Below are 11497 nucleotides of genomic sequence, written 5' to 3'. Positions count from 1 at the left end.
TTTCCTTTAATTTGACAGTCCAGCTATTATTAAAAATGAAATCTAAAATTTCTAATGAATCAATGTCTCATGAACCTAGTTGAGGGATCAAATTTTTCTTGACATAATCCAGAATGCTAACTGATGCTCCACTTCTTCCCAATTGTGGACCTTGGTGACAAGAGGATGTCGATTAACAGACTCCATCTTGGACCAAGGATAAGAATTCTCATAATCGAAAAGAAGAACCTTAATCCCGACTTCAGCACACTCAATTGCGTATCTTGGATTGTCGTCAATCAAAACCTTTGCTCCCAAGGACCTGCCAGAATCAAAGCAAAACCATCGTTCCCCCCACATCAATATGCTGGCAGATCAATAAATAATGACTATCCTAGCAAAATCACACTTGAGCATACAGCAATTTAATGGCATGCTTGTCTTTATAAGAACAATAAGTATTTGAATATATCAGGGAAGGGTAAGACGTGAATAATATACTTGCAAATGTCTGATTTAGGTCTGGACTGTCCATCCAAGGAAAAGTGATTCCCAAACTGGATCTCCATAAACAACCCCGGATAATATCTCTCAATCCATTCAACCGTATGCTCCTTAATTGCATTCTGTCGGGACCTGCACAGAATCAATAAATGACTATTAGTATCAAAGATGAATTGAAAAAGAAGTCACGCAGTCAAGGGTTAAGGATACGTACGTAACAACTGACAGATTACAAAATTTGGATAACTTTTGGAGAGCTCTCCGGGAACCTGGAATTGGATGTATCCCTTTCTTAAAATAAGATGTCTTAAAAAATTCGTGCACGCGTATATTAGCTGTCAAAGAAAAATCATGATGTTCTTATTCAGGTTGTCAAGTTCGAAACTCAGGAAGGGATGGTGGCATTTTGAAAGCTAAAATGCAAGTTTTTGCAACACAAAGATCTAAACATTCTTCAACAAATTGCCAAACTGTCGAGCAATAATTTCAAAAGAAATGTATATTATGTTCTTCGACCTGCACTTTTGCAGTTATGCATCAAGGGAATCATAGAACCATCTAATACTAGCATCAACAGCATCATGGGTAATGATGCACACAAAACTTTTACTAACCAAAATAATTCATATATGAAACTGGAAAAGAAGGGAGAGGACATTGATGCAGAAAGCATATATAGAACCTAATAAGTTCTGGGTAATAGGACCAAAATACACATTGAAAAGGTGAGGTCACATTATCCTCCCAAAATTGGAAAAAAACCAAAATATTGTGGATAAAAGTGCATTCAGAAGTTCTTGGATTTAATTATCGAGGAAAATAAAATTTAGAGCTTAATTGAATTACAATCAAGCCCCATTATCTGAAAATCGCGAAAAACGAGACAGCATGAACAATAATCAATTGAGTTATCAACTGGATGTATAAGCAAAGAGTTATCACAAAAAAAATAAAAAATAAAAAATAAAAATCAATTCTATTAGTTGCATGTCTCAATCTTAGTAGACACAATCTTTATGAATACCTTCATCCCGAGAACAGTTCCATATCTGCAAGATTTATAAAATAAAATATGATCAGATATGCATAGGTATGATTTATTTCCGACCATAATTGAAAAAAAAAAAAAAAAAGAATAGAAATAAGTAATATCCTAGCTTTCAACCTCCATAACATATTTTAGCACCAAGTTTACATCCTAAGCAGTGGAAACGATAGAAGTATGAAATGCAGCTTCAACCCAATACAGTATCCCGAGTGGTGAGCACTTCCATTATAGTTACAAAAACAGGAGGGTCTTACTACAAAGATTCTTGACTCTGTCCAAAGAAAGCATCAATCTTCAAAGACATGCAAGCTCAGATGAAGTGTTAAGTCCTCAAAACTAATTGAGCATGGGCAAATATAGGACAATTTAATTTGTATGAACTTGAAATACAGGTGCGAGGATTGGACTATATATACACCTAGGAAAATGAAAGAGTGCTACAAATGAGACCTAAAAGACAGGTACACACTATCAGGATCTGGGTTCTATGTTTCACAAGAATAAATGCTGTGAAATCATGACAGAAGTCAAAAGAACAAGAAATGGAGGCCAGTGGCCTCTCTCTCTTCCCTTCCCCCACACTCAGTAAACAAGGCTAACGATCACTGCCATAACAATTCAACTCTCTTAATACAAAGCAAGATCTAACTTGAATCTCAAGTAATAAATGAACAAAATCTTAGTCCATCAAGGAAGTCATCCCCATAATCCCACCCCAATTCTTCAATTCTTTAAAAGATCAATCTCATAGATGACAGGAAAGCTTCTTTGGTGACTTAAGCAGTTGTAACCAGGTAGTGGTATAACTGCAGTCTTGGTTAATTTATTGCTTTCTTTTTGGTAGTTTGCCAATATTGCTTATTGATATACTAAATAACTGTTTGCTAGAAAAAAATGTAGAAGCAAGAAATAGATGAAGGATGGGAGCAAAGGAAGAGGATAACAAGACGAGCCAGAGTAAGGGTGAGAGCAACAAAAGGAGTAGTTGGATCAAGATACGCACATAGAAAATTCACAAGGAAGAGGAAGGTTTCTGATGTACTAGTCCCTGGTCATATTAAATACAATAAGCAAGTATTTCCAGAACATGATATACACCCAAGTATGAAACAGATAATACAGAACTAAAGATGTGATACTGATTCTTATCTTTAATGCTTGGTTTATTGAATTCTTGTATGCGTATTAAAATATTAGCTTGACTGTTGACAAAGGATTTGTTTTGGTGCTTCTGAAGTTGGAGATCACAAGTTAAGCATATCTTGATGGAACAGGTAACGACCAACACCACATGAAATGCATTATAAAGTGTAAAATGATCAATCATAACCTTTTTTTCCTCAAGTTGGAGGATCGGGGGATCAAAGTTCTCATCTTAGACTTTTTTGCTATCTGATACACCAGTCAAGGTTTAACATAGGTGATCAAATGTGCTTATTGATACTCCATTAAACAGAACTCAAAAACATGTTTCTTTGTGAATGTGTGAGATGAGAGCAAATATGGAATGCAAGCAAGCATATAACACAGACTTGTTAAAGACTAAATGGTACCTTAAAAAACTCATAGACGTGGTATTCAGAAACTGAGTGATTCATAGAATATCGATTCGCAATGAATTGATTGAGAGCTGATACAAAATTGCCAAGAACTGCCAACAAAGACAGAAGAAATGTTTAGAGATATAAGCAAGATGATCACAAAGACTTACACAGTTTGAATGTTCCCAAACTCAAAAAAGTAGAAAATTACACCGGAAGAGAAAATCACATACCCTCATCAACATCCACCGCAACCATGATTTTCTCGGGCAAGAGCCGATCCGGAAATCCGGTCGAGCTTCCGCTATTGGTAGAGCCATTAAAGGCCCTATAATCCACACTGTTTGCCCTGTCCTCCCACATACCAGCCTCCTCTGAATCACACAGAAATGGCGGCAAGCATGGACCAAAAGCCCTTGCCTTCTGCGCCTCATTACTGTTACTGAAAACGTCATTATCGTTATTTCGAAATTTATATCCATAATTTTCCAAGGAACAGCATTTGAACTTGAAAGAACTCAGCCCCTTAATAAACCGTCCACTGCTTGTATCAATGGCTGATGCAGTAGATGGAAGCTTTCTCACAGACAATATCTGCAAATTTCTTTGGCCCACCAAAATATTCGAAGTTGCCGCCATAAAATAACCCCTCAAATAACTGATATTACGATTAAAGCTCGCAGCTTGATGTAAATAACAAATAGCGCCTCTTCATCATACCGATTCCTGATGCATTTACACAGATTTAGCATCCCAACTTCATTTTTTTGCTGCAAATTAATATTCCCAAACAGGAAAAGTGTAATTGGGTTAAAAAGAATAATTCAGAAAAATCAAGGAATTGGGGACGAGCCTGAGGAGCATAGCCCTAGTAGATGCAAAAGAATTGAAGTATTTATGTAAAGCACAGTGTCTTAAAATCTGAAAATTAATAAAAGAATCAATATTCCTGATGGGCCCGGGGAAGAAAAAATCTGAATTTCCTGGTAAAAGAAATGAGGAAGAACAATCTATTTAAAAAAAAAAAAAGGGGGACAAAATCGCCATTAATGTTGAGGTTTGACGGGATTTCAGTTTCGAAAAGGGCAGAGATTTCGGTGGATTTTAGTGCCAGTTTTGACCTTTTTCTTAGGGCCGTGCAAATCTTTCGAATCCAACCGATCGAATCGAAATCGACGGTTCTTGTCAAATTAAATACCCGAACGGGTATCTGAATTGAGAATCGACGGGTACGGTTCCGTTCTCGATTCTAGACCAAGAACCGAAGAACCGAATCTTTCTAATTTTTTTTTATATTGAGTAAATCAAATTATTTTAATTTTAATTTTTTATTAACAAATTAACGATTTCTAAATCCAAATTTTTGGCCCAATAATTTGTTTCATTTCTAATTTTTAAATTTTTTACCCAATTACCTATTTTATTGTTTCATTTCTTAGCCAAGTAAGATCAAATCCACTAAATAACCCTAAACACCAACACTAAAATGCATAACGTTGTATCGACTCTCGCACTCACTCTCGCAGCCTCGCTAATATTCCAAAACATATACAATCATCGGTCGACACTGTGACCTCCGATCGAAAACTATGACCTTCGTCAATCGAAACTTTGATCGTAGCGATCATTTAAATAAGGTAGTTTACTAGTCTCTGACATTCCAAAATAATTGAATGTATCATTAGTTGTATTTATATAATATTGTTATAAATGTTAAAAAAATTAATTATAGTACAGAACCGAATCGAACCGAACCCGAACGATTCCATAATTATATTTAGACCCGACGGTTCCATTTACTAAATACCCAAAAAGTTCGTTTCGGTTCGGTTCGGTTCGATTCTATTTAGAATCGAACCGAACCGACCCGCGCCCACCCCTACTTTTTGTAGCATTCCTCGTTTATTTATACCTTTCATTCCTTTCCTGAAATTTTGTAAAGAAATGGGTTAAAAATTCTAAAAAATATTAATTTACCTTTCAATTTTGAGTGGACAACAAAATTTTATTTTGTAATAATTGAGAAACTCGATTTACACGTTTTACTTTCATCACATCACTTTTTTTTTATTTAAATAAATTTATTTATACATGAAATGTATATATTTATTTTATGTACCATACTTTAAAGGAGAAAACATGTTCCATTCAATATTAGGACTCTCCAACAGTTGAAAAAGCTTCAAAAGAAAGTCAATTTTTTTTTTTAATTAGCACAAAATGCTTTTTTTTTTTTTTGCCTATATTGCACAAATCAGCTCGAGGTCTGTTCAGTAGTGATTATGAGAATTGATTTTTTGACCGTCAAAGAGAAAAAATGAATTCCACCTATAAGTGAAGAAGTCAAAAATGACGATTGGAACAGTGAAATAAAAATCAAAAAATTGATTTTTTTGTGAGTGTAAAATTACTACTAAACGGGCCTCTATCATTTTGCTTTGGCATTTGGCTTCAGATTAATCATTCTTTATGCAAATCACCATTGCCACATCATTCCCTCCCGATGTACAGTCCACTCGTGTCATTTGAGTAAAGACATTTCTCTCAAGAGACTAAAAGTGTAGAGGACGTATTTATTTTGAAGAAGGGTCATTTCATCAAGAAACCTACAAAAATCAAACAAGAAAAATCCAAGTACTCCTCCTCGTGGATGTAAAATTTAGAGAGAAGCCATTATGCACTGCATTACGCCTCTAGGTCAGTTCCAGATGGCCAATATTTTTATTCTTCGCAAAATAAATAAAGGGAGATTTTCGTTGATTTAATTTTTAAAAATTCTCCTTTTTTCCCATTGATTTTAAAGATGAATTTTTTGCCCAGTGAAGAATTTATTTATTTATTTATTTTTTCAGATTGCATTTGTGCAATGTTGAGATGATATTTTCTATTTTTGTTTAAACATTTTAGTCATTTTCCCTTTTAACGATGAAGATGACCGACAAACGTACATGAATCTTACTTGTCATCTATTCTCCTGTATATGCAGATTTTCACTTTTGGACTGCAAAATTATTTAGCCCTTGGTTGGTACCATTAAAAAAATTTATTTAGATCACATTTAAAATCAAAGTCGAACATAACAATTAATTTTGACTACACATTTCATAGGATTCAGAACTTTTCAATCACATATTCTATCAACTTTTATCAAAATCTATTAAAAATCAAATTTTAATCTCTACCAAATAGGGAATTAATACATCAAACAATGTTGTTTATGAGCATGGTATTGCCATGTTCTTAGTCTTAGATTAAGCAAGCTTCATGCTTCAATATAATGATGTTGCAAAAGTTTTCAAATGCATTTGATGTGTACATACATGAATTAAGCCTATCTTTGGCACCTTCATTATCTTTAAAACACATCTTTTCAAAATTTATTTTCAACCACACATTATTCCATAAAATAATATTATGCATATATGTTCGCGAAATTATTTTCTTTCGATTTTAAACCACCGCAAGTGTACGGTTCGTTAACAAGTAATAAAGTGGATTCAATGAGGCCGAATATCGTCCCACGGAGATTGATTAGTTCAAATTTTATTTAACGTAGCCTTAACCAAAATTGGATTGTCAAAGTGGATGTGAACCTAAGTAAAACCCTAATTTCAAAAAGAAACCCAAATTACGCAAATGTAATGAGTAAATTGAAATTAAAACTCAAAAGAATATTTTAACACTTTATAATAAAACTAAAAGTTGAGAACGCACGTTGTTATAATCAATAGAAATTAAACACACTAGGATCACGATTTTTCATGCAATTATCACTTTAAACCCTAGTTTCACAACATGACAACACACTTCAATTGTGACGAATCAATGTTTCTAAGTCTATCCAATACTCTCTCTCGAAATGTGTCAAACTTATTTTTACATACCACCGGCCTATATTTCTTTGACAAGAGCATATGTAAAAATGCATGCGATTTTATGAACACTTAAAGATTCACGTAGAGCATAGCGGTATATTTCTATCCCCTATCAGACCCTACGATGATTTATATTATGTCATATCTATTCCAATTCTCTCGAATGCAAGAATAAATCACCCAAATTCACACAATTACGAGCCCTTAAATGGGTCTTAATATCAAATTGCAAAACTAGGATATTAAAATTCAAATTACATGGTTCATCGTTCTCCTAGCACATGAAAATATAGCCTAGCATGATTAAAATAACAAAATACATCAAGTTTTGAGTAATAAGCATCACCAGATTATAAAAATTTGAAGAAATCTTGAAATTCCAATGGCCAATCTTCGTTCTCGCGCTCCAAATCCGCTTCAAGATGTGTTTTACTGCCTCCCAATGCGTTCTGGTCATTTCTAGACCTTTTTTGATATTTATATCCCGTCAATATTAGGTTACCAAACGAGTTTTAATCGTATAAGAAAAGAAAATTTCGTATCGAAAAAATTACCATGCGACCGCATGGTTTTAATCCGTGAGGCCGCATGGCTATTCCATGTTTCGATTTAAATTCCCTGCATCCATTCCTGCGGCCGCACGAGAGTTCTACCATGCGACCGCATGGTAGACTTCAACTTCTATTCTCTTCAATTTAGTCCCTTTACTTTAATTTTTCACTTCTAGGCCTCTTTTCTTCACTCTTTCCATTCCATCATCCCAAGGCATCATCAATTGGCATTTGGTTCAACTAATTCCTTGATTTGTTCATCGGGTCAACTTTTAGGTAATTGCACCTTGGTCCTTGAACTTTCACTTTGTGTCATTTTAGTCCTTTTTCGAGTTTTTTCTCATGAATTTCACCATGTTCATCGGTGTTCTCTACAATTCATAAATGCAATGAAATTAAGTCACAATTTAATCATTTTGCTCTTAATTAAGTCATGTTTGTGACCTAAATAAGTGTGCAAAAACACAATTATCAAACCCTCCAAACTTGAACTATTGTTTGTCCTCAAACAAAATAATGACTTAATTCTGAGCAAACATGGCTTAATACCCTGCTACGGCTCAGGATTGGACTAAGTATTCGATTTTATGAAAATTTATCAGTGCAAAAATGACATCAACATTCACCTGTTAAATGCTTACTTGACGTGTGTGTGTGAATTCATGCCAACATATTAGGTTCATGATGGATTTCAGTCCCGATCCCGAGTGGTCAATTGTATCCTTACTCGCTCGAGATACACAACCCCCCAAACTTATGTTTTTCACTCAATTATCCAAGAGTTGTGTTTTAAAATTAGGAATTTACATAGCTGTAGTCCTCACCCTCTCGTAGTTTGGATTAATCTCACTATCACAAGTTTACATTTCAACAAGTGAAAGCTCTCCTAAATTTGATTGCTTCGACAATCAAGATTAAATTAGGTTACTTGCCTCGCCTTAAAGGCATAGTTTCTTTAACCAAATGTCTAAGGGTTTTTTTCATGTTATCGTCTCTCTTTTCTCTAATTTTTCTGATTTTATTATTAAACTTCTCATTTTTCATTATCATCTTCTCATTTGCTTTCTATATAACCCATGTAACGAGCTTTAGACCGGTGACTCCCAAATCGATTGGCTTTAGGGCACAAGGTTTTAAACCCTTGCAGGCTTATTCACTCGAGTTATAAAGGCTTGATCAGATAACTTTTTATTAACTTCTTTCCCTCTTGCTTTCTATATGACCTTTTTAGCGAGTTTTAGGCCGGTGACTCTCAAGTCAGTTGACCTTAGGGCACTAAATTTTGAAATATCCTTACATGCTTACTTGCTCGAGTCATAAAGGCATGAAAAGAAGTGTATTGTTCTCATAAATTTATTTTATGGTCTTATTGTTCTAGACATTTAGTTTTCAAAACCAACCCCTAATTTAAGATTTTTACCTAATCTTCACCTCACTGGTTTAGGCAATCCACACAATAAAATTCATGCACGGAGCCTCCACTCATCTCAATGCTCTCCTATAATAGCTCAACCATTACCAAACTGTCTTAAGGCAGTTTACGATTTAATTTAATAGAAGGTTATCATTCTTTTCCTATTTTGTGCTCAAACTCCTTTCATTCACCCAATATGTAAAGCATGAATAGTGTGAACAGATAATGTCAAGTTTTGCATCAACAAGTATCAGTTAGCCTAATTGCATCAGATCCAAAGTTTTAGCAGTTTAAACTAGTCCAATTATAACATCATAGTTAGCAAGGTTATCAAGCTCATACAAGCATGCATGAAAAGAGTTAAAGCAAAACTGAATAAAATGCATAGAATTTTTTTTCGCTCATCATGCACATACTGTGGAATACAAATACTTAGTTAAAATTATGTCACCCCCAAACTTAATTAATACATTGTCCTCAATGTAAAATTAACAGAAGATTAAAGATAGAATTTTACGGACAGCATGAAAAAGGAAAGTCAAAATATGGTAAATACTACTTCCCCTATATCAAAATGGAGGAGGTGACGGGAAACTGGGTCCTGATGTACCATCATCTGGCGGTGGAGGGTGTCGTCCAAAAAGCTGCCGCATCATCTCATTCAGTTCCTGCATCAAGGTAGACTGTTGTGTCTGCTCGGCCTGGATAGCTCTCATGGTCTCCCAAATTTCATTTACCCTCATTTGGATATCGTCCACCCGACCCACATACATGTTCAGCCAGCCATTCATGGTATCAACCTCCCGTCACATGACTGTGGCATGATCCCTGGCATCTTTGATGTAGCTCAACGCAAGGTGATTGTCTCTTTGTAAGCTTCTCAATTCAGTCCTCATGTTGCCAAAATCTTGAAAGAAACTGTGGAGGTCTCGGCTGATGCCCGTGGTGGTGGAGAATATCTGTCTCGGCAACTGATTGTCCACGTCAGCTTGTGGTGTTGGAGCTCATGGGTGTTCTTAATCTGCAGGGATTTGGCCTTGTTCTGCCTGCTGTCTACGGCGCTCATTTTCTTGCTCTTCCCTGTGTTTAACCCAAGCTCTTGTTTGAGCGTCAAATGTAGTTCGTTTGATCATGGGGCTGGGTTTTTCAGGTAACTCCTCAAGTAGGAGTGCAACACCCGCAGCCCTACATATACCACTAATGAGGCTCGGGAATATCAGAGTGGAGTGGCGATCTCTCCAAGTTCCCAATGAGTGTAGTTGATTGTATATATGAGTAGCGAGATCTATCTTGTTGCCTCGAGCCAAGTGGTAGATGAACCCTGCTGTTTGATCTAGAAATGTAGTCCTGTGTGATATGGGCTCGATATTGTGGCACATAAAGAGCCATAGAATGGCTATGGAAGGGGTAAGCTCAATCTGATACCACTCGATATTTTCGAGGGGCCATGCATTCTCCCACCCCATTAAAACCTCAGCCACTTCATTCCAGTGAAAGTCAATTGGGAGAGGGACCACATTCTCCACGGTAAGCTGGTAGTAATCATGAATGACCTCGGGAGAGAACATAATCCATTTCCCCCGCACCCAAGTCTGATGGAAATGCTCGAAGCCTGGCGTGTTAATGTCACTGTTGAAGTTGGCGAAGAACTCTCGGCATAGAGTCTCATAGATTGGATGTGGTCGCTCCACCAACTTTTGCCACCCACAGATCTGAACTAAGTTGACCAACTCAAAACCCGGGAAGTCATCAAGCTTAACGGGTCTTTTAGCATGTAAAGTCCAATGCATACGATATTTTCATATCGTGCCGTGGTATTTGCAATTAAGAATCGCCGAACCTCCCCCGCAATCTCTCGAGTACGGGCTGTCTCGATTGAGGAGCTTGCTTTTTCTTTCCCGTGCAAAGCTCTTTTAGGAGGCATCCTGCAAAGTTTGTAAAATTACACTCATTAAGTTCGATGTGAAAAGAATTGGCATGAAGTGAGAAAATAAAATATGCATTTCACAAATCCCCCAAACTTTCCTAGATGCATGTGTAACACCATGGTGTGTACTAGTGAAGATATGATGTTCAATTAAACCCAAGTGTCCCGCCAATATGCAAAATGGAGACAACTTGGCATAAGCATGCAATTTTTCAGAAATTGGATCCATGACCGAGAATTATCAAAATTTTCCTGGGCAATCTCTGGGCATATCAAAGTATTCATTGAAGTGTAGCACATACTCGAATTTCAATCCAATTGGATGTCGTTTGGTGTGTCAAATGAGGATGCAAAGTAGGGGACGGAGGGTGCCGTGATGTGCGGTGACCTAATCATGTGCCTATGTGTGGCAATGTGAAAGTGGGTGTTTTCTAAGTTAATTCATGTGGAAATTCGTTAAAATATATTTGGTGCCATGTTGGTGAATCATTATATATGCAAAAAGCACATAATTGTACACAAATGGTTATTATGGCATTTCATCAAACATGTGATGTGCATTATGTGAAAGTAGTCCTAAGTTAATGAAATTGATGTCCAATTCATCCCAAAAGTCACACAACACAATCACAACAAATCCATCCCTATATGAACTAGC

General features: G+C 36.1%; 1 protein-coding gene across 2 annotated transcripts in view; it reads right to left on the bottom strand.

The window, feature by feature from the left end:
• LOC111411799 overlaps positions 1-4059 on the bottom strand; it is a 6499-nt gene extending 2440 nt beyond the window's left edge. Inside the window, exons 1-6 of one of the 2 annotated variants that reach the window (XM_023042405.1) lie at positions 3306-4059; positions 3085-3182; positions 1508-1532; positions 698-818; positions 481-615; positions 76-301 (exon numbers count right to left, since the gene is read on the bottom strand). In XM_023042405.1, the coding sequence (XP_022898173.1) occupies positions 88-301; positions 481-615; positions 698-818; positions 1508-1532; positions 3085-3182; positions 3306-3711 (999 nt within the window). In that variant the 5' untranslated portion in view covers positions 3712-4059 and the 3' untranslated portion in view covers positions 76-87. Of the gene's footprint in view, positions 1-75; positions 302-480; positions 616-697; positions 819-1507; positions 1533-3084; positions 3183-3305 lie in introns of those variants that run through there. The other variant, XM_023042414.1, reaches the window with a different exon arrangement.
• Between the last annotated feature and the right edge of the window lie 7438 nt (positions 4060-11497).

This window comes from Olea europaea, chromosome 2 (assembly GCF_002742605.1).
Source record: "Olea europaea var. sylvestris chromosome 2, O_europaea_v1, whole genome shotgun sequence".
NCBI classification, from domain to species: Eukaryota; Viridiplantae; Streptophyta; class Magnoliopsida; order Lamiales; family Oleaceae; genus Olea; species Olea europaea.
Note: the sequence above shows the minus strand (reverse complement) of the source record. Positions and strands in the feature narration are given on the sequence as shown.